This window comes from Hippocampus zosterae, chromosome 2 (genome assembly GCF_025434085.1).
Source record: "Hippocampus zosterae strain Florida chromosome 2, ASM2543408v3, whole genome shotgun sequence".
NCBI classification, from domain to species: domain Eukaryota; kingdom Metazoa; phylum Chordata; class Actinopteri; order Syngnathiformes; family Syngnathidae; genus Hippocampus; species Hippocampus zosterae.
In genome coordinates, this window is record NC_067452.1 from 32,546,683 (window position 1) to 32,570,950 (window position 24,268).

Here is a 24,268-nt window from a genome sequence, read left to right on the forward strand (position 1 = left end):
TTCAGGGTGTCCCCCGCCTACTGCCCGAAGACAGCTGGGATAGGCTCCAGCACCCCCCGCAACCCTAGTGAGGATCAAGCGGCTCGGAAGATGAATGAATGAATGAATAATTAATAATAACACAACAGTGGGATGTTCAATCTAGGGAATTTGTGGAAAAAAGATTATGACATTCTAAAAATTGTTAGGATTTTAATGTATTATAATTCATTCATATAACTTTTCGACTTGATGTGTTAACAGTCTATGTCACTATTTGGATTTACTTTTGTTCAAGTTAAAATTCAAATTTGGGACTCAAAACACCACCCCGAGTCGCCATTGTTATGCGAACTAGACACATTCACACACCCTTCAGGAAACGGGTTAAACATTTCTCATTTCCATGAGTTTTTTTTTTCCAAACCTGGTTGCTTATAAAAGGGCTTGAAATACAGAAAAAAAAGTATGATGTCATTCAAAGCATGTCATAGAAAGAATTGAAAATGAACATTCATTCTCCAGTTTTTTCCCTTGATCCTTCCCCAAGTGCGCATATACAAATGGCCACATTCAAATAAAGCGAATCAAATGTTAGCAATTAACAAAAGGAATAATTCAAACTCAGAGTTACATCATTTGTGGGTTTTCTCATTATTTTCTGATTACACGGTGGTCACACTATTTTCATTCCTTATGGGGACATTATGTTTGCTATTTGCTGGCCCATAAGGAAGGTCAGAGGTCAGGTTCAACTGCAGGGCGTCCGCATACACAAAAGGCGGGTTAGACCTTCTCTCCCCCTCTCAAGGCAGTGGCCTTGTATGCTGCCAGTGCTAACACTTGTTAATCAGAACCAGAGTCAGCAAGCCGCATCATCCCATTCAATTGCAAATGTTGGGGCCATAACAATCCGTCCTCTTCCTCTATGACTCCAGCCTTGTTTTCACATTCCAAGTATGTCACCCCAGCTTTTACAAGCAGTGGAATTACAATACAGGGCCGAGGCACGTTTTTCATTTAGTGTTATGTCGCAATTATGTTGTCTATTCGGAGCGTATAGATGAGAGTTTGTTTATGGTGAGCATGGTGAGAAATAACCGCATCAGAGACATTGCGACCAAAATGACTGATGGTCAATGACATGTTTTTGTTTTTGTAATGTGTTGCCAAGTCAACCAAATGTAATTTATGTTGCCCCACAAAAAATAGGAACTTACATGTGGTGTGATGATATTCATTACATCAATGTTATAGTCCATGATTGTGATTTTTGTAGAGTACAATACAGTCCTATAAGTATATGCGTTTTTTTCCACAGGGAATTTTTGGAACTACTGTATGTATAAAAATGATAATGAGTGAGGTGATATCACCTGTTCAGGTTTTTATTTCCAGGTAATATTTATTTCCAGATATCTAGACATGAGACAAAGCTTCAAAGTTTCCATTATTTGGAAAGATTTGCATTTGTATGATTGTAAGCAGATAATTTGAGAACAAAATAAATCAACGAGAGGACTTCCTCACCATTGTACTGGGAAAATATTACAATTATTTCATCTGTATCCTTTTGCACCAATCCAAGAAAAGCAAAGGTGGTTGGATTGAAGAGCAGCGAGGAACAGGAGGAGGCGTGATAGGTTAAACACTTTGGATTTAGTCAATCTGATCTTAACATCAGCATGAACTTTAATAAGCACTTTCATTTAGATTAAAGATGCAAATGTAGCCTTTGCGAGGAGATTGATATGCATGAAGGAAAGCGTGTGTATGTGTATGTGTGTGTGCGCGCGCCAGGGCCCTCTGTTCATTAGCCCAGTGTAATTGTGTTAGCAGTGTTGCTTGCAGGCCGGGAAGAAAATATCTGTGTTTAAAGGTCACATCAGAGTAGCTGTGACATACGAATAGATGACACATGCATTCAAACCGGAAGACATTGTGTCACATGCTCGTGCGCAAACACCAGCGCACACGCGTGTCCTCACACTATCCCTCCCTGTGATGCTCACAAAGACATATTTTGACCAAATTTGTGAGGGTGAGTGTGTTGCACTTGCCTCATCTTGCCTCAAGGTATGCATATTTTTATTTATGTGAATGTGTAGGTGTGCGAAGGCCCGATTGGAGCGACACTGTTTAATCAAGTGTAATATGGCTTGGCATCTGTGTTGAGGCAGCTGAAAGAGGAGTTACATTATCTTCTGTGTAGTGTGTGTGTGTGTGTGTGTGTGTGTGTGTGTGTGTGTGTGTGTGTTGACATCACTGCCGTGCATGTGCTCAGCAGCATTTGATCTTATAATCAGATGAATGCAGGATATGCTGAAGAAAGCTCTCTGTTGACATCCAGGCTTTGAAGACAGATTAGAAAGAAATAGCGACATAAAGCACCACAAAGGTCCATAAATACCTAACCTGCAGTTAAACGTCGAACACACTGGAGGCGCGCGAGCAGTGGAAAACTTTTTTTTTTCTCCCCGGGAATGAAATGAACCTTACATGTTATTTAACCCATGCACAAATAATGTGCATGGGTTAAATAACAGTCTGCTTTGTAAAACTGTTGACTTGATATGAAAATAATCGGTGTTAACCCGTGCTTGTGGTTTTGGGTTAATGTGGAGTACTCGTGATGAGGGCCTGCAGACAATAGCTCCAATTATTTTATTGTTACATTGTGTCAATACTGTGATCCTTTATTCATCGTTAGCTTCCTGGATAATTCACTTTTCCGGTCAGAGTTTGTGGTCAGCGACAGGGTAGGTGCTGGAGGAAGTTCAATTTCCCGCTTCAATAGAGCTCTTTGTGCCTGTAGTTTTGTGTCTGATAATTCATGATCAAAACAATATAAGGGGCCAGGAAACATCAATCCACCCATTTTCAATAGTGCTTGTCTTCATTTTGATCGCAGTTGAGCTGGAGCCTTTCCCAGCTGGATTTGGGAGGGCAGGTGGGCTACACCCTTGACCGGTCGCCAGCTATTCATAAGGCACATTTACACAAACAACCACTCACATACAGTTTAGAAAAATGGATGTTATGTTCATTAATGAACCAAACATGCATTTCGGTGGACTGCGTGAAGACAGACTGCTTACAGAAAAATGCACAAAAGAATTAGGACTCGCAAACATGCAAACTCCACACAGGAATACTGCAGTTGATATCTGAGGCCCGAATGGCAGAACTGTGCAATCGACTAGCTCACCACTCTTCTATCGTACACCCAGGGAGACGTCAGAAAAAGATCGCCATTTTAATTTTTTTAATTTAACGTCACGTGAGTTCCGGCATATTTGGTGTTTAACAATCCGTATTCTGATACATGTTGTGTTATTGGAATATGAATGTAGCTGAAAAATCGAGCGGCCATTTTGCCTTGAACTGAGATAAGTCAGCGATTGAAAATGACATCACAGTACCTAAGGGCTCAACTTGCGAACGTCACATTACCAAACCTAGAAAACAAGTCAGCTATGATGGTCCTGACCTAGGACCTTAGAATCTAAGGGCACTGCGATGTCATTTTCAATTGATAGCAAATGGCTTTACGTGGCAAAACTGGATGGATTTTTTTATTATTCCACAAACACAATATTAATCAGAATAGTGTGTTTAGATACTTTATTGTCGATAACATTTTTTAATTGAGTTCCCCTTTAATATTTTGGAAATGTCAGGTTCTTTCAATGACGGCTTTTTCTATTTTCGAATGCCATCCAACCAAGACTGCTGAAGGAGCTGAGGTCAAAATGGGGTCAAGAAATATCATCTTTGTTTCATTTATTTTTTTAAGAGCTTCATAACAGAAGTGACAATAAGTCTCCTGCTGAGGTGATGACTAAATAGCTTGTGCTACTTGTATCTTCTTATACAGTACATATCAGTACATCATCCATTTTATATCAGCAAGATTTTTTATTGCTATTTATATCCCAATATAGCTCGTCCCCATCCTGCTCACGTGATTTAATCTGATGTCGTAAAATGAGAACGATATTGGTCGTTAAAAGCGGCTCGGCTCCAATGTCTCGCAGACCAGCCGTTGTCGAATTAGTGTGTTTACGTCTTTGCCCTCCTAATGGTGGCTGAACATTTGTACTGACAGCTCACTTTACAGCCAGCGCCGCCGCCACCGCTATAAAACAGGCTTCTAATGCAGCGCCACTATAAAGATGGATGGGATACATCCCTAAAGCCTCCACATAGTAGGCACTTAATTTTCATGCCATTTGGGAATTTTATTCAGCCATTGTGTCATTGTGTGCTTTTTTTTTTTTTTAATATCTTCAAACATACCAAACTCCAAAGTGTAGGATTTCTAAATGCCGACTTGGACAAACAGAGTGTGCCATTTCTTACCCACCCCACATGATCATCCCCCCCTAGCCCCAGTAATCTCGCCATCCCACCCAACTACTCCATTCTTCATTGTTCACTCCCTCTCATTTTCTTAAACTGCGAAATTGCCGTTCAGTGGTTGGGAGCCAGCCTCGATTATCTACGCCAAATTCCCTGATAAAGAAGTGTGGTTTTGGCCTATTCAAGCACTTAAAGCTCCCCTAAATGGCTTTAGCTCCAGGGTCCCTGCTTTGGAGACTCTACACACGCACGCACACACGCACGCATGCGCACACACACACGCACACACTCACGAGTATGAATATGAATATGCACGCACAGACGCACACAAACTCCTTTCCACACTACTCGTGGGAGCTTTTCCTGTTTTTATGGTTTTGTTAGCACCTATTTAACATACAGTACGAGCATTTCTAGATGTACAATGCGCCAAAAAAAAAAAGCAGCAACAACAATGAAATGTGTTTGTTTTGCGTCAGGACTTTCCCTGCAGCTGTGATATGTAATTTACCTTTAATCCACTGATAAAAGCGCACATGGACAGTTGTCATTGGTTCGGATGTTAAGCTCACTTGAAAGAATTGCACAAGCCCAAATATCAAGCCCATTTTTATTAAAAATAAATAAATGAAACAAGTGGATGGGAAGCACTTTCTAGTACCACTTGGTGGATGTCAATGTTACTTCCAACAAAGGGGCAGAAGCACTACCATGTTCAGAAAGTTGCTATTGACATTTAGATGAAGGACGCCAACAACAACATCAGCCACTCAACACTGCGAATGAACTTAACATGAATTCAAAAGTAATTAGCACCAAGTTTTAGCATTGGAGTCGAATGCAGTTTATTCATTGATTCATACCCTGGCCACAGTTTTCAGTAAGGGATTATAAAGTGTTTACCACTGACAAAGAAGGCCAAATAAAAATGATTCATACTCTATCTCAAGCCAGGCATATCCTGTGCTGATGAAAATTTATGGATCATTTTCCCGATGTCATGAAGTCACACATCGCCATGTTGGAGGCTGTCGCATTGTTTTGGACCAGTACCCACTCTGAGGGGAACTTCACGAGTATGGGATGAGAACTAGTTTTGCTAAAACAATAAAGCTAATTAACCTTTCATCTTATGCTCCAAACCTCTACACTGCCATATCATTTAGAATATCTGTAAAATAATTTTTATTATGCATGCACAGACACACTGCTCTTCCTCTTTAACCTACTGCATATTTCACTCAACCAATCCCACGATGGAAAAATGCGATGTCACTCAAATTCTGCACAAGGTCAAAATTGGCAAATATTGAATTTTATTCATTTAATAAAAAAAAAAGGGGGGGGGGATAACCATGACTAATATGTGTCAGTGTCCTGACGCAGAACTCCTGAGTCTGCAGATTACATTGACATGGCAACACAAAGAAGCTGAACCCTGGTTGGACCAATAAAAGTCGACATGATCGGAAGATGGGCCGCAAGTGCATGACTATAAAATGAGGATTATGGACTGCTGAAAATAAATACCTGTACAATAAATACATACAATTTCATTCAAATATGATCCACACCCCGGCCACAAAAGGTTTGCTGAGAAGTGTTGTTTTTTTGGGGGGGCTACAAATCCAACTATTGTGGTATTTCTCCTTCAAGTGACTCTTAGACATTGAGAGAATCCAAAATATTAATAACTACTACAAATGGGCCGCTAAAAGTCACCCTGACTTGTCAAAAAGCTCTCGCACGTATAAAACTGTAGTCCGTGTGAGCCAGCCTTCACGGCGTGTGAACATAAGCAGACTATATCTGTCAAGATTCAACTGTATTTGTAAAATCCTTAAATCCCCGTGCTGACGGAGGTCTTGGAGACAGAATGAGCATATTGTTGAGGAGACTCGCTCAAATTACAAATGATTAGGGATTCGCGACACAGCTCTCTGTGACTTAACAATGCGTGCACCTGTCGTCATGCGCGTTAAGTGAACATTTTTATGGGTCTGGGAGGTTTATGACTACGTAACTTGGTGAAGGCATGTCATCTAATCTGCAGTATACAGTACATGCCGGAAGCCTCTAAAGCGCGGGTGTCAAACTCAAGGCCACGCAGGCTCGATCCGGCCTTGCATGTCATTTCACATGGCCAGCAAAAAGCTTGTCACATTTTTTTTCTTGACTTGTATTCAAAAGGACATATCCATCGTAAAAACGATGACTATTAAATGCAAGGACAACTATATAATATGATGGGGCGATTATTAGGGTTCTTACACAGAATATATTCAGTAAGAGACCAAAAGTTCCCTGCACTTAAGACACACACATAGTCCGTAAACAAATACAGTGCAGCGCTGATTCTGGCCAGGGAACATAACCTTTGAAAATTGAATTGCATCTGATACAAGATGACAGGTTTTTTTTTTCTTCACTTAAGGTACTGTGAATTTTGGCAAACTGTTGCACTTCGAGCAAATATACATTTTCACTCTAACATGTCCCCACAGAGCACCATAAACTACAATTTGAGCATGATAAAAACAAGTTTGATAGCCCTGCTTTTATCAAGAGCAGCTACGTTATCACTTTTTCTCTTTTTGCCAACGCATTGAGTTGCAACAAAAGTCTAGGCGTGGTTACAGTCAATATATAAAGTTTAAATCTGTATTTGAGGGTCATAATGTTAAACTGCCATTTTATTTATTTGCTTGTATGCTCTTGCAGCTGTTCAGAGGGTCAGTGTGTCAATGGTGGAATTTGACGAATGTAAACGCACCACTGTGTTGCAGCCGCACGGTCCAGCAGCTCACGCCAACACACACAGTCCATACCACATTCCTTTTATTACATTACACAATGGAGGAGTTTGCTTTGGCCATTTTTGTGGATGGAATGACAAAATGGCTTTCAACGATTGGGTGGTCATGCAGATACTTGATCTCTTGTTTGTAGTATGTAAGTCAGTTAAAAAGTTCAGTGTATTGTCTGTAATAAGCCGCTGATGGTGTAGTGCTACGCTCGCCGGGATTCTGTGCGGGTAGCGTGGGATCGTTTTCCCACTCAGTGATGGTGTGAACGCTTGTGTCAGTGGTTGTTTGTCTCAATATGTGCCTTGCGACTGATTGGCGAACATTTCTGTTTGTAGTCTGCTTTCCGCCAGACGTCATCTAGAATAGGCTCCAGCAACTCCCCGCGACCCTGTTCAGGATAAGCGGTGTTGAAAATGAATGGATGGATTGTATATTGATGACATTTGGTCTATGTCTTTGGTATGACTCATGGATGATTGATTGATCACTTTTAGGAACATTCATTCTCTAGAATCATTGCGCTGATCTGAATGAAGATTTTTTTTTTCCAAGGAAAAGGCCTATATTCTCCCGAGTGCCATTGAAATTTATTAAGATTTCTCCCTCAGTGATGAAACTATGACAAAGTAATTTAATCAGTTTTGAGACAACATAATTTCATCAGAGTCAGAACTGTTTGCATGAAGGAAGATCACGAAACAGCCTTGGTCTTTGCTGTTGAAACAAAGAAAAGACAAACAAAGATTACCGGTATGTCTGATGAAGACGATTTTCCACTATCACTCCTTGTGTCAGCAATCCACTGTGGTCTGTATATTGTAAAGCACAAAGTTTCAAGACAGTGAATGTATGCTTAGGTATAAAAAACTGGTTCATGTTGCATTCTGTGCAGGTGCTAAGCTCCGTTTGCATGTTTGGGAATTTAGCAGAGCCCGCTGCGCCATGCTGGGTGTTCTGGCAAAACAATGGCATTTTCTTTTCGCCACCCCGAGCGCAAGTAACATGTAGTGACTGAAAGTAGACGAATATTGAGACCCGTTCAAATCAGGTCTAAGGTGTGGCGCAGATTGATTAAGGTGCAGACAGACAGATTCTGAGCTCTGCAGTTGTGTGTGGTGCAGCGGCAATCACGATAGAAATCAATTCATTGAAAACAGTATTGTTATTACCATTATTATTATCATTTGTGATCTATGTTTTTAAAAGCACCCTGTTGGCCGTGGCACAGTGATGGCTGTTGCGCTAGGCATGAAAATAGGGGGCCATTGTGTTTGTTTATAGCGTGGTGCTGAATGACCACTTAGATAAAATTTCATTACCAAAAATGAATAAGTATATCGAAGATGTAATTTTTTTTTTCTTTTTCTATGAAGTACTGTTTTAGGAGATGCAAGGATCTCCCATCCAACATAGCCATTCTTAGTGTTAACAGTCACAAAGCTGATTTTGTTGTTCGCTGTCAACTTTTATATTCCATTTAGCTGGTGTAAGCTTGATTCCTGGTCAAGTCCCCAATGCTCTTCTGACTGACTGCCGGCAAGTCCAGGGTTTAGTGTGCATTTCCACTTAAGTGAGCTGGGACTAGATCTGGCTCCCTCCATGACTCTAACCAGGATAAATAGCCCAGGCAATGAATCACTGTACAGACAAGTGCATTATTTCGGTACAATGGCTAAATTCTCACAGCGACAGACGTGTTCGTCAAAAGAGCTTTACGGATAGAACATAACCGTAACAATATAAAAGGGAAAGTGAGCATCGGGAACTGAGGCCAGTTATGTAGTATGTGTTCCTTTCTGAACCATTTTATTCTCACTAGGTTCGCGGGGCATGCTGGAGCCTATCCCAGCTGTCTTCGGGTAGTAGGCGGCGGACAGCCTGAGCCGGTCGCCAGCCAATCACGGGGCACACAGAGACGAATAACCATCCGTGCTCACACCAAGGGACAGTTTTTTAGAGTGTTCAATCAGCCTGCCATGCATGTTTCTGGAATGTGGGAGTAAACCAGAGTACCCGGAGAAAACCCACGCAGGCACGGGGAGACCATGCAAACTCCACACAGGAAGGCCGCAGCTGGGATCGAACCCACGACCTCTGCACTGTGTGGTCAACGCGCTAACCACTCGGCCTTCAGGCTGCGCAACTGGCAATTGAAGATTATTTAATCACAAGAGTGTGTTGCATTGTTTTACAACGGTTATTTTTGCCTGTACTATCACCATCAAGATAGCAGCTTGACTGATAAGTGCAGTTTATGGTCACCGGTGGTGTAGTGGTTCACTCATCTGACATCCATCCAGGCAGCATGATTCCGTTTTCACCCAGTGATGGTGTGATTGTCAGTGTTAATGGTTGTCTATCTCTCTACGCTCCTTGTGATTGACGGGCAACCTGTCTACTGTGTAGTCCACATTTTACCCCACAGTCAGCTAGGTAAGGCTTCTGATCCAATGAGACCTCCGAACACTGTAAGAAAATGGATGAATGGATCCTTAGTATATTCACAAACATTGGACAAATGTTCAAATTATGTTCCTTGGTTTCGCTGGCAGTTTGTGTGACTGTGGATCTATTCAACAAATTCCCCATCCATTCCCTCATCCAGAGAGCCAGAAGTGGAGGCTGTGAGTCGAATCCATCCGGCCGCATTAGCAGCTTGTCAAAATGTCTCTTTCCAAAAATGGATTCCAAATAAAAATCACCTCACGTTCAAGTGTCTGCACTCTTCCCGTGCCTGCTCCTGTTTCCTCTTTGTTATCCTCATCTGACCTGTGCTGTGACTTTAACTTTGATACCATCTGTTGCGAGGTACGTGGTGTTAAGATAGATCAGACTCATACTGAGGGCATATGACAGTTTTTTTTTTTTTTACCACATTAAAGTGAGAAGCTGTGCAAGTAACCCGTGATGCATAAAATGGACAAAGATGGGTTTCAAAAATAAAATATCAAATAAGCATTTGTTGTGTCTTTGGTGTCAACTTTGGTCATTTCGCTGATCATGTGTTGCCAGTTTAAGTGTACCTTCACATGTTTGACATTCCGAATGACCCGAAACAGAGCAGTCCCTTCGAGGCAAATCCAGTTCAAGCCGTGTAGGAATTCCACATCTAAGCCGCGACAAAATGAACAAATACCAACCCATAGTCATTCTTGCGGCTAATGGAACCACATAACTCAGTTCCAACTCGTGTTCCCATTTTTTTTTACATTGCACTTGTCTGGAGAAAGTGGAACGGTTTGGAATGTAAAACATTTCTGCATCGTGCAAAGTTTTTGTAGTAGAAATGATGTTAATGTTGCTTTGTTTTGACCAACATCTATCCATCGATTGATATGCAAATATGCATTGAGTCAAATTGACTGAATCAAACTGAATCGTTATATTTTCCAAGTAACTACACCCTTGAATTATATCGTACGCCATGTGTCGACAATCGTATTGAATCGTCTTATGTGGAGAGACGCGCCACTCTCGTAAACAAGATCAGATGGAGGCAGGATGTGCTCCATCATGTTCACCGTCGGAGGCAAGGGATGTGAGCGTCATGCTCAAGAAGTGCTTTGTATAAATTAGTCTAAGTGTTTTGGCTAAGGTCAGAGACTCACTGGCAGCTATTAATCAGCAATGAACGTACTTCAAGCGTTCCGCGGCTTTATTGAACGTGTCAAGTGAGCTGCAGCATGTCGTCGCGCGCGGAGAAAGTATATTCACAGGTTCAGATACAGCAGCCAAAATACACTTGATCATGATTTTAAAGTCATTCTATGATCAATTAAGATCCAAGGAAAGCTAAACAAAATATTTTTTCCCTACCTCCATTTCAGAACCCCTGTTACACATGACGTTCATTTTCTCGCTTGATATTTCATTCAGCTTTGCAAACTAAATTGTTGTTCAAATTGTAAGATGAACACCAGCCAGTGAAATTATTTTAAAGCTATGGGAAGGATGCTGGACTGTTTTAAACTGGATTGAAGTAAAGACCCATGACAATTTTTGCAGTTGGTATATAAAACATGGTATTAAATCACATGCACACACGCACACACATACACACACACACACACCCTATTAAGAAATATGCTTCATTATCATTTAGATAAATGAATACAGTACACGCAATTGTTGTCCTCTATCTGGAGCTTGTTCCATTTTCTCTGCAACGGTCTTCATATACAGTAAGTACATCTGTAAACTTTTCCATTTGGTCCGACACAGTCATTACAGAACAACTTTAAAATTAAAAACTTGTTTTGTTCCACTTCATAGACATTTCATTTTTCTCTTCATCTTCCTGTCCCAGTTTTGTCAAACGATTCCTCATATCTTCTTCTTTTTCTTCTCCTGCACATGTGCTCTGTTTTCACTTATTTATAGAAATTGTCAAGTACAAGATGTTAAAAATAGCTGTCCTTTCAAATCGGTTTTTTTTGGTTTTTTAAATGACCTATTCCCTTGTGCTCACTTGTTGTGAATGTGCAGAGGCATGTGGGCAATTGTCACACACCGGTGAGTGTGTGTAAGTCAGTGCGTGTGTGTGCATGCATGGTTGCACATATGTGTGTGTGTGTGTCTGTGTGGGCCGTGTCGTAATGTCCCATGTGCATATGATTGAGCTGGTTCATGCCAGAGGACCGTGAAGTCAGTGGGATCAGTGTGTGATTGTGAAAAGATGCTCCCCGACCGCATACTGTAAGTATGTGTAGTCTGCTCACATTTTGTCTGGGTGTGTATCACGGGGCTCTAAACAGGGTCTGTATTGTCCCGATAGGGTTGGCAACGGCGTGGTGATCTGAACCGCTGTAATCATGACTGGGCCCGGGATGAAAGGCGCTATTGACAAGAGTGAAGTGTCTGAAGGGAAGAGAGAGAGAGGAATGTGTTGAATTAGAGAATGGGTGGCAGCAAGTGAGAAGAGACCTCCCGGTTTAAGCGTTTGTCTTGTGCACTTCATGAAATTAACACCGGGTAGCAGTTTAGTCAGGATTTTCCAGACAAGTTTCCATCAAGCGGTACGGGTCTCTTCTGCTCAGCGCGGTACAGTGCGGAATGGTAAAATCAGATTTAATCAATCAATTTAACAACAATCAACTTGATTAGTCATCTACCTGACATAATCAAAATAAACATTGAGTTTGTTTTTCCCATTCCAGACTCGGGGTGCACGTTTAGATTCAGAGATTGTTAGATTGTTATTTGTTTTTTTTTTTAACATAACTGCTGTCTGTATGCCTCTGCACACATTCATTTTATATATATAGATACACATGCGCACACACACACAACCAATCACACAGTACAAAATTTAACAACAGTGTTGACACCCTGTAAATATGCAGAATCCGAGATAATTAAACTAAAGGAGGTGAAGAGTTTAGTGACCTATTGCAGTGGGGGGGAAATCTGCTCTTAAGCAGGTTGTGAGGGTGGAGGGAGCTCTTTACAGGCAGCAGTTGAAAAATATGATGACTTGAGTGGATGGAGTCTGAAATCATTTCTTTAGTCTTGTCTGTTTTTTTTTTGTGTGTGTTGACTAAGTACATTGATGCAATCGTTTTTGAGGATCGGATGATGATTTGGTGAAGCCTTTTTTTTGTGTGTTTGCTTGGTGGTCAGAACTGTTATAACAGATTGTTATGGAGAATGTGATTGTGTCTTCTATAATCTACAAAGGAGGAGAGGCAGTTTTATATACCAAGTAGAATCGTTTGAGTTGACTACCGATAACCTCACTTGACCGCTTCATAATTTGGTTGGTTGAAAATGGAAGAAAAAAAATGAAGAGAATGCTATGGTGTTTGGTGGCATGGTTTGGATTGTTTTGGTGCAAAAGTGTCGTGCTTGGAATGGAACCCGGGCTTTAGAAAGCTGTATTATTCATGCTGTTCTATTCTTTGATGCAAAAAAAAAAAAAAAAAATCTATTTACAGTTGTATGAAAAGTGCATCCCATGAACTTCATTGAGAATAGTTATGCTTGTTTCTTTTTCTCAGGGCTGGAGGCGGTCAAAGTGGAAGAACGAGCCATGAAGTTGTAAGAACAAGAGCCACAAAAGGAGAAGAACGGGCCACCTCCAGTCCTATCGCCGAAACACCTGAAAGCGGCACGACGAGACTCGGAAGCCTCCTTTCCCATGACAGTCATGCGCTCACCTCTCATCTTCCTCCTGCTCCTCCCCCTGTCCGTGACCTCCTCCTCCTCCTCCTCTTCGCCCTTATCCCATCTCCAGTCTTTCTCCCCACCAGAAGGGGGGCTTACGCATTTGGTGGTCCATAACAAATCAGGCGAGATTTACCTGGGCGCTGTCAACTGGATCTACAAGCTGTCGAGCAACCTCACCAAGCTACGTAGCCACGTGACCGGACCTGTGACGGACAATCCTCGCTGTTACCCTCCGCCGGGTGTCCAGTCGTGCCCTCATGAGCTCGTGCAGACTCCCAATATCAATAAACTTCTGCTGCTTGATGATACCCACAACCGCTTAATTGCCTGTGGGAGTACTTCCCAGGGAATTTGCCAGTTCCTCCGTCTGGATGATTTGTTCAAACTTGGCGAGCCCCACCACCGTAAGGAGCATTATCTATCCAGTGTTGCTGAGGCAAGCACCATGTCGGGGGTAGTCATCTCCCCAGATGCTTTTGGCGGGGGTGGGAAACTTTTTGTTGGCACTCCCATTGATGGCAAGTCGGAGTACTTTCCAACACTGTCCAGCCGCAAGTTAATGTCCAACGAGGAAAATGCGGACATGTTCAGCTTTGTCTACCAGGATGAGTTTGTGTCATCCCAGTTGAAGATTCCATCAGACACGCTCTCCAAATTCCCGGCATTCGACATCTACTACATCTACGGCTTCAACAGTGAGCAGTTTGTCTATTATCTCACTTTACAGCTCGACACAAAACTCACTTCGCCCGATGCCGGCAGCGAGCAGTTTTTTACCTCAAAGATTGTACGGCTCTGCGTGGACGATCCCAAGTTTTACTCCTACATCGAGTTCCCTATCGGCTGCACCAAGGATGGAGTGGAGTATCGCTTGATCCAGGATGCTTATTTGGCTCGACCGGGGTCCCGTTTGGCTCAATCGCTTGGCATTCAAGAGCAAGAAGAGGTTCTTTTTGCTGTATTTGCCCAGGGCCAAAAGAACAGAGCCAAGCCACCCAAGGAGACGGCTTTGTGTCTGTTCACAATGAGACAGATCAAGGAGAAGATTAAAATAAGGATTCAGTCGTGCTACAGTGGAGTGGGGATACTTTCCCTGCCCTGGCTGCTCAACAAGGAGCTGTCCTGCATCAACTCGGTAAGTGTGTGATCCCGACCGTTTCGGTGGCTCGTTTGCATGTGTCTCTTTGATCAAGCTGTTTCACAGCACCTGCGATTGCTCATTTGAGGTCGTACAACACCACCTAAGTGGTCACGGTTCTAAGCACAGTGCATGAATTACTGTTTTAATGCAATCATGCAATTCAATTGAAAGAGAAATCGTAGAAAACGACACTAAGGTGGATCGAACAGGATGAATACCTCTGTTCAAATTTATTATGATGAAAAAATGAGACCAAGTTATTTCCAAATTTTTTCTTCCACCATTCATGTGAACTATAGTCTGTGCATTAAATTAAAATACAAGGCTGAACCTTTTCGCCATAATTCAAGATGTTATGTCACAAACACAACACTGCTCTTCATGGAAAAAAAAATGGCATTCCGACAGTGCACCATGGTGCTGGTAGCATTCTGCTTTGGGCTCTTTTTCTGCAACTTGAGCTAGGGCCTTAATTCCCCCAAATAGTCCGTTTTAGCACAAAATCTTCAGCCTTATGAAATAAAAATGTCAGGTAAAAAATTAACTTTATTTGGGATTATTAATCAGAGGCACTATAAATGGTGGCTAGGTTTTGCACTGACCCTTATGACTTTGCAAGTGTCTGGTTAATTTTGAATGAAGCATCCATCCATCCATTTTCTTAACCGCTTATCCTCACAACGGTCATTAACCTCCTACACGTGTGTTTGGAATGTGGGAGGAAACCGGAAAACGGGATGTTTCCTCACCTGCCCGTCAGACCTCCAGGAAAATCTTTCACCGCACTGCTGTTTGTAGTCAAGCCGGCTCTCAGCTGTTGGCTGATAGCTGTTGTCGACAGAAAATTTTGTGAGCAGTTTAGTTCGCAAGTGGTGAAACCGACTCCAAACAACATTCATTTTTTTTGCGTACATATACATATAGCTGTAATGGACAAACAGACTACTTTCGTTTTTCGAAATCCCGACAGATGTCCTTGAACAGAATGCTTGAATTCCCAGTGTGCAGTGTTGGCCAACTATAGGACATCGCGGAAACAAACAAACAAACAAACAAACCAAAAAACGCTACTCTGTAGTTGGTGCTCAGGATATTTCACATAATCCACAATTTGGCCTTGGCTTGCCTTCCCCATTCCTCATAGATGAGCGTTTTGAGTGCCCTGTATCCTCATGAATTATTCAAATAGTCGCACCTCGTGTTATGCAGTCGATTCTCTGTAACAGCCCGCTATAAATCTCCGAACGACTCTCCACCTCTCTGTCCCAGTCCTATCTGTCCTCCACTGCTCTTTCTGCCCTCCCTTTCTCTTTAGTGTCTTCCAATCCAGCCTCATTATTTTGCACTAAGATTTCTTTCATTTCAACACTCCCATTCAACTCTTGCCAGTTTTTGAACTCTTTGACCTCCACCATCTTGAAAATTGTCAACTTAAACATCATTTATCTCACCTTTGGCTCCTTTTTTTGTACTCTTCTTCCTTGTACCCCTACCACTGCATCTCCCTCTATTTTTTTCACCAACCGGCTCTGACCTCGTCTTGACTTTCCACTGAGTGATGAGGTAAAGACTGACTTAGTGTGTAAGCCGGCACGTGAATGTGATCTGAAAACACAATGCGGAGAGAACAGCTGATGTAATGAAAGAGCGGAGCGGATTGATAGGGACTGATGGAGACCGAAAAGAAGTTAATAGAGAAGGATATCGAATGAGAAGACGTTACCGCTGCTGAATTATTGTTGAGGTAGGGCGTAGAGAACAGCGTGAGGGATTGAATGTAAAATAGGTGCGTGAGCATGTAAAGACTTCACAAGAGATGTGAAAAGAAAGGAGTCATATTATTCAATCTTTCCACGAATTAGAAGAGGTCCCAGGTGTCTTTCGAGGGTCTCGTCTGTCTCACACAAATGAGCCATTACTCACCATGCCCTCCTCTCTCCTGTAGGTGCGCCAATGTTGGTATAGCTTTGCGTTATTATAATTACTAGGCAGTATTCCTAGGGGAAAAACGCTTTGGAAAGTGACTGGAAAAAAATGGTGTGTGTAAATTTACTCAATTTTATTTATTCAGTAGATGTCTCGTCGAAGAGCGGCACAGTGTCGACTAGTTAGCATGTCAGCCTCGCAGTGCAGAGGTACTGGGTTCGATTCCAGCTCCAGCCTTCCTGTGTGGAGTTTGCATGTTCCCCCTGTGCCCGTGTGGGTTTTCTCCGGGTACTCCGGTTTCTTCCCACCTACCAAAAAAATGTATATTTTGTTAATGGAAGACTCTCAATTGTCCCTCGGTGTGACTGTGCGTTAATGTTCTACTGAATGTGTGCTCTGCGATTGGCCGGCAACCAGTTCAGGGTGTATCCCGCCTACTTCCCAAAGCCAGCTAGAATAGGCTCCAGCATGCCTGCAACCCTTGTGGGGATAAGCTTTTTAGATAATGGATGGATGGATGGATGTCGAGTCTACTTAAAATTAAAATGATCTGGATCCAGATTATTTTTATTTCGTGCAACAATTCAACCAAAAAAAAATCAGTAAATACAAAAGAACATTACTGAATGTTTATCAGGGACTTTGCAATCCCTCTGTAGCGTTGTTGATGTGTCGGAAAAGTGGTCATGCTTTTGTGGAAAAAGAAATCACGGGGGTCATATTTTTATATTGTTATACTGCAAGCTGCAGTGTATTTAAATCATATATCGGTGGTGTCAGGCGGAGTCCTCGTACCTCAAATAAATTTTTCAGGAGATCCCAAAAATGACATAGCTGCTCAACCATTCACTTTGCATCGTCAAAAGTGCCATTTTAAATTCTTTAGACTCTTCAGGACTGACCTCAGGAGCCCCTTTCCAGCGTGTACTAGATGTATCCCTGTTCCAACACACCTGATTCAAATGAGCACGATCGTTATCACACCTGTCAGAGCTTGCTGATGAGCTGCTCATTTGACTCAGGTGTGTTGGAAGAGGGAGACATGGAACACAGGCTGGATAGGAGCTCTTGAGGACCGGACTTGACCCCTGCTTTAGCCTACCGGTAATCAATAATTTGTCACATTAGCACTCACACATGTGGACCGACCAACAATAGACTCCGTTTAAGAAAATACAGAATTTACCTAATTGTGAGATGCATGCAGCGCCAGCAATACGCACTGTCAAACAAGTTGTAATGTTTTTTATGGTACGTTTCTCGTTTCTGTTGTTCAGTGCCTTCCTGCTTAAATTCAGAAGCAATATTTATTTGAAAGTGCTTTTTTTACATGCTGATAAATCCCCCGCATTCCTGAAAATATCACATTTACTGATTTTGTTCAAAATATTCCCGCTGCTTTCTTTTAGATTTGAGTGCCACGGCTGGCATCAGGCAATATACACTCAACATCTCTGTCACAAGCCCATTGGTGACGTGCAAGCACCGTGTGGCCTTGTAGTCTGAAGCCGACTTGTGTACTTGCAATTATGCAAATGAGCTTACAGTTACATGATTGTCCTTTATGGCCATCTGTCGTTTTGCCTGCAATCGATCAAGGTCGTGTCAGGCACGCTCGCTCCGGGACAAGGCTCTGACGAATTTATCATCTTAAAGGCATGTTCAATGTTTCCTGAAGAGAGTGTGAGCCTGGCAGCGCGTTGACTCTGTCGTTGCGTCGGGTGGAAACTTTCAAGCGGGCCTGTTTCGAGAGACAAGGTCGTGCTCAGTCAGACAAAACTCCTCCCTCTTCTCAACCTGGCAGCCATCAAATGCAATCAAGATATGCTGTACTTGAAGTCATTTACTACAAAGTGTGTTTTATTAATACCATTTATCAGTTGGCAAAAGTGGTGCTTCTACGAAGACTTCCACTTCGATGGGCGATGGGCAACATATCCGCAGTTTCATATGGTATGCTGTCAATTAAATCACGTTACCTCAACTCAACTTTATCTCAACTGCACTCGGAAACAACCACGGCTGTATACAAAGTGTTGTACAAAGAGCAAAAATAATTCATACAAATACAAACAATCAATTAATAACAAAGACAGTAGACGGCACAAAACAACAATGACATTGCTGATATATTAAATAAAAACAGTTGAACCATGTTTCCATGGAGTGACTTGACAACATGTCCAGATTGGTTGCCAACCGATTTACTTCATGGAGGTCTTTTTCCACTCTTTATTGGAGCTGGCCATACAAATTGGGCATTTCGGTCTCATTAAACTACTCGCGGCATGTCACGACTTATGGATCAAGGGTTTTAATCGAGTCTTAAAATCCGCTCCGTTCCTCTGTTCGGAAACACAGCGTGCCTTTGCAGAGGTGTATCAGAATAGCTGTATATCAACTCTTGGTATTAGTTAATCCCAAGTATTTCTACTCAACTCTGTCATGTGATACCACGAGAGTCGGTTAGTTTGCGCATTTACAGTATTGAGCCACTCAGCAAATCAAAACGTGCACATAAGCCTGTGACACTCAGCCACATTCTCGATCAACAAACTCGGCTCTCCTCTGAATAAAGAAATCTTCGAGCAACGAGAATGTCATACTTCCTTGACAGATCTTGGAAATGACATTTTCCCGCTCACTATCCAACTTTTTAAATCAAAACCAAGGCCAAATCCTTGACACAGTAGCTGTTGGCAGCAAAGTCGGATGGACTTAAAGCACCGAGGCAAAGATGATAACATCATCAAAAAGCATGATCACAATTGCTTGGGAGAGAGCCTCTCTTTTTAGTGGTCTAAAAAAAATATTGGTAAAGCACCTACAACTTACTTTATCTTTCAGAGCACACAAATGATGAAACATGAAGTAAGTGATTGTGCGTTGGTCTTGAATGACAATTGTCTCTCTCGCTTATTAAATGCATGCTCAACGCTCTACAAATGTAAATGTCAAAAAGGGATTTACATATGGCAGCCCGCTGGTCCAGTGGTTAGTGCGTCAACCTCACAGTGCAGAGGTACCAGGTTCAATTCCGGCTCCGGCCTCCATGTGTGAAGTATGCATGTTCTCCCCGGGCCTGGGTGGGTTTTCTCCGGGTATTCTGGTTTCCTCCCACATGCATTGCAGGCTGATTGAACACTCTAAATTGTCCCTAGGTGTGAGTGTGAGCGCGGATGGTTGTTCGTCTTTGTGTGCCCTGCGACTGGCTGGTAACCAGTTCAGTATGTCCCCCACCAACTGCCCAAAGACAGCTTGGATAGGCTCCAGCAACCCCCGCGACCCTTGTGAGGATAAGCGGATCGGAAAATGCATGGATGGATTTACATATCACAACTATAGGGGGAGCCAAGCTGCAAAAAGAACTCACTGTTGTTGCCCTTAGTCTAGATCTCAGCAGGCGTATTTTTTTTTTTTAAATGCTACTTCAAAAAGCTCGAAGGCTGTGTCTTTCCATTTTCAAGGACAAATAAAGCCATCCGCATCACAAGGCCCGCGAGTAGTAATGATGCTTGTGATGCATTCCTATTACGCTTCTGAGATTGAAGAGTCTCAGTGTCGCCTTGTCTCCATTTTGAAGGGCGGCCTGCACTTGGAACGCTTTGCTGATTCTTCACTGAACATATTTTTGAAAAGTCAGTCATTAAAAAAAAGCACCTTTCACTTTGTTTTACTATGAGATGGCAATGATTATATCACCACATATGTCCTCTAGTGAGTTATAACACTTTGATGACACACAGGGGATCTGCATTTAATTAATTGTGTCCATTCCATCTTTGTGACCTCTCACATTTAATTAATGTTACCGGTTGTGAATTATGTTCGTTTCTCTTCAAGTAGGCTGACTAGGACATTTTTTTTTTTGCCTTTTTATATGATGTAACTTACTTTTCACAGAATTATGTCACTGAAAGATGAGGCACTTATACTTTATGAATTATTTGTTTCTTATGTTCTACACTAGTAACATATACCGTATGTTACAATGTCTCTGCAAGCTCAGTAAATTAATTATAACAAACGTTGAACTGTGGATTGTCTGACATCGAGGGCATTTGACGACAGAGTTTCCGTGAAGTCCGTGCCCTTATCGATGTGGCTCATATGGCAGGTCTGTCCCTTTTTTCCCTCCTCGTGTTGCTTCGTTATGGCAAAGAGGCCAGTTTTGCCCTGCTGGGAGTTAAAGTGCCGGGTGACCTTCGCTGTGGGCTGCCATCCAGCTCTCCAGCTCTTAAAGCGGACAGACGTGGCTGCAGCGTTACCCACTCAGACTGTCAAATGAGACTTATTCAGAAACGGCAACACTATCCTTTGTGTATATCTGTATTTGCTAAGGGCTCTCTTTATCTCTCCTTTGTGTGTCTTTAATAAAGGCCGCGTGGATGTCAGAGAGACAAGCAAGAAAGCTATTATTTGTCACTTTCTTGTTTGCTCTGTTTTATTTTCTATTTACTATTCATATTTATCACCGTTGATCATTGGTGGCCAGGATCACAGTCTATTTTCTTTTTGGTACTTCCTAGCACCTAACAAGTGTTTGTGTCGACCAGAGTGCACATCTGTGTTTGTTTCCATCTGTTGATTGCTTTGTTCTGTCCCAGTAGTTTTTATTTTTATCTTTAGTCTCATTAGACTTGTCTTGTGCGGAGGGCTCACCACCATTTCATCATGCTTTGGGCCTCCTGGGTGGGGAATATCATGTCTCCAAAGATTGCGTTTACATCATGCAAGCTCATTTAACATTTGATATTACCCGCAGCGTATTTGTATTTATGAGGGGATGCTGAGATCCCAATGACAATCCAGCTCGTAAAAATGTAAATTGAACAGTTGAAGAATTACGACCTCACACCACGTTTGAATTTGAAACTATTTTTTTCTATGGGAAATAATGCTGCCATTGGCAAATCTTTAACTGCAGATATTCTATTATTATTCACATTTAACATTTAAATTTTCTTCACTGGCAAATTCACTGTCAATAGAACACACTGATGAATGAAAAGACTGTAATGCACACACGGGTCTTGTAATAGCATGCATGCTAGTTGGGAAACCTCACAATCAGGAAAAAGTAATACATTTGGATAGGTGGCCATCAGTATTTTCGCTAACAGCCTTTGTTGGGTAAGAGATTATGACATTGTTTGCATGCATTGTTTAAATGAAATTTTCCTTTTTACGATACTAAAAAGAAGTGCCACTTAAGCCTTTGGATAAAGATGTCAGACAAGAATTCAAATGAATTTACATTTGTCTGATATACCGTATTTTCTGTACTATAAGGCGCACCTAAAAGCATTCAATTCTCCCAACTGCAGCCATCATTGTAGCTTCTATTCTATGCGACTAATAATGCAGTGCGCCCGATATGTGAAAACAGTTGGAAAATAGGCCATTCATTGAAGGTGTGCCTTTTAATCTGAAGCGCCTTATAGTGCGGAAAATACGGTAATCCTGTTACAGCTCTTTGTTTTATCTTGGTCAGAGCAGGGTTAAATTGATTCTGTTGTCAAAACATTTCTTTGGCGAAATACTTTTTAATGAGGTGTTGTTTTCTCGTCATTGTCCAAAGGAATTTCATGACACAGCAAAATGCTACCACATCTTTAGACATTCTAATGATTTCCAATAAGACATCCATGCGTTTGTTTTTTTATATATCTGGCCCGAAACGCGACGTATGCGTTTCCTGTGAAATATTCCCAATTTGTCGGTAATTCTCAGAATTCATGAAAAGCGCCCGCTAAGCAATTTAGTTGCATTGTTCATTGTTAAATTGAGCACATGACAGGATGGACAAATTGCCATTATTGGTTTACAAAAGCATCATCTTATATGTGGATTTTGAGTCATTCGAAGTTTACAGCCACAGATATTTTTTTCCCCTTTGGATACTTACTACCAATTCTAAATGTCTCTCTCGATAGTTAATTTGTTAAACAAGATTACCTTTTCTTCACATCTTAACTGTGTTATTTGGTTATGTGAGGTGACTAATAAAGTATGTAAGAATTTATTGAAGGCAAGGCAAGGCTTCTTTATTTACACAGCGCAAAGTTGAATGAAACACAAAAAAGAAAGGACTTTCCACGTGTCATTTAGAAATAAATAATATGTTTCAGGCTCAGTAAAGTATGTTCCAAACATGGGAATAAACGGACGACCACAAAAACAAAATGTCTTGTGTATTGGCGCAAATGTCCAAAGCGGCAATGCTGCACCTGTGGCTAAAAATCTGCTGCGGGAACTCCTCCGTGATGGCGCATCCGAGGCTCACACTTTTGGGTGAGCTCCCATAGTGGTCCGTTGTAATTGGATTACGGTTGTCAGGAATGGCTTTAGTTGCGATGACACAGATTACGCCTTGCCTCGTCCGGGCAGCGCAATTTGAAGCGCATCATCTGCTTTGTGTTACATTGCGTGGAGGGCGCAATTTGGCTTAAGTGCGGCTGTAATGCAAGATGCTATGAACTGTCATTTCTGTTTCTACTCTTTGCACCAGAAAGGGTCTGGCTCCATTTTTGTTGTTGTTGTAGTTTAACCCAAAGGTGTTTGATGTGCTGGAGGGAAAGTTCCTTCACACCAAACTCATTCAAGCATGTCTTTAAGGACCTTCATTTGTGAGCAGGGGCCAGAGTCATGCTGGAACAGGAAAATACCTTCCATGAGGTCATTTTTCAAGTTGGAAGGTTATAATTGTACAATATCATGGTTAAACCATATTTTTTGATAGACTAGACTTTTGTTTATGTGATTCATTTTAAATGGTCACAACTCCACTGATGATGGCCGTGCATGTTTCCACTGTCGAGGATGGGAGAATTCAAACAAACGCAAGGGACTGACGAGAATAAAATGGTGTGAAACAATACAACAAGTTAAATATGTAAACACTTACGGCATAATAGCAAGAAAACCGTGGAATACATCAAGCCGCAAAGTAAATGCTGAAATGCTTTCTCACACTTTTGCCGGTGGCTTTTTTTATTTTCCACCATTTCCACAAATCTCTTTGGGGCGAGGCCCCCACTCCTTTTCCATCTAAATATGCCCGATTTCATTCACAGCAAACAAACCAAAACAACGTGCTGAAATGTCACATGCCTTTGTCAACACACCCTGAACTGGTTGCCAGCCAATCGCAGGGTGCACATTCACACCAAGGGACAATTTAGTGTTCAATTAACTTACGGTGCATGTTTTCGGAATGTGGGGGGGAAACCGGAGTACCCACGCAGGCATGAGGAAGGCGTCACCCATTCTTTTGGGTTCACGATAGAGGAATGTAACATTTTAGATGGACATTGAAGAGAGCCAAAACAAAACGGGCCATTAAAATCATTAAGAATATGATGGTTTTATATAGACCCCTCTTTTTGTTATTGTTCATGTGTACAGTTTGGAGTACCAGTATGCTTCTTGTGTGTTCAGTTTGCAGATCTTGTATTGATGATGTTTTTTTTCCCTCACATTGGATCGCGCCACTGAAGAACCTACTGTAAATTTTTACATTTTGATAACGGTCTCGAAAAAGGGGGAAAATACTGGAATTTATAATTACTTTGTGAGGCAGTATGAAATTAATGGACATGTTCATCCTCCACATCATAATTTGCTCAGCCCATCTGTTCGTCATCCGCCATGAACCAGGAAGTAGCCTCCAACTGACAAAACCGGTAGACCAAAGAACACAAATGTGCCAATTGTTTTCCCACCTTTGTTAATTGTTTGAACTGCACTCTACTGAGTGACATTCAGAATATTACGTTGTTTTTTTTAAAATACAGTACATCAAGTGGTGGCCTACGGCTTTTGTACAGTACTATATATTGCTAACTTAGCAAATTTATTGCTGATAACCGTGTGCCTGGCATGCCCT

At 41.8% G+C, this 24,268-nt stretch overlaps 1 protein-coding gene across 3 annotated transcripts in view; it reads left to right on the forward strand.

Annotated features, from left to right (window-relative positions):
- The window catches only part of LOC127596803 (plexin-A1-like), a 193,560-nt gene that overhangs the window by 19,016 nt on the left and 150,276 nt on the right, over positions 1-24,268 (forward strand). For 2 of the 3 annotated variants that reach the window (XM_052059677.1, XM_052059679.1), the window contains exon 2: positions 13,145-14,448. In XM_052059677.1, the coding sequence (XP_051915637.1) occupies positions 13,285-14,448 (1,164 nt within the window). In that variant the 5' untranslated portion in view covers positions 13,145-13,284. Of the gene's footprint in view, positions 1-12,086; positions 12,204-13,144; positions 14,449-24,268 lie in introns of those variants that run through there. The other variant, XM_052059678.1, reaches the window with a different exon arrangement.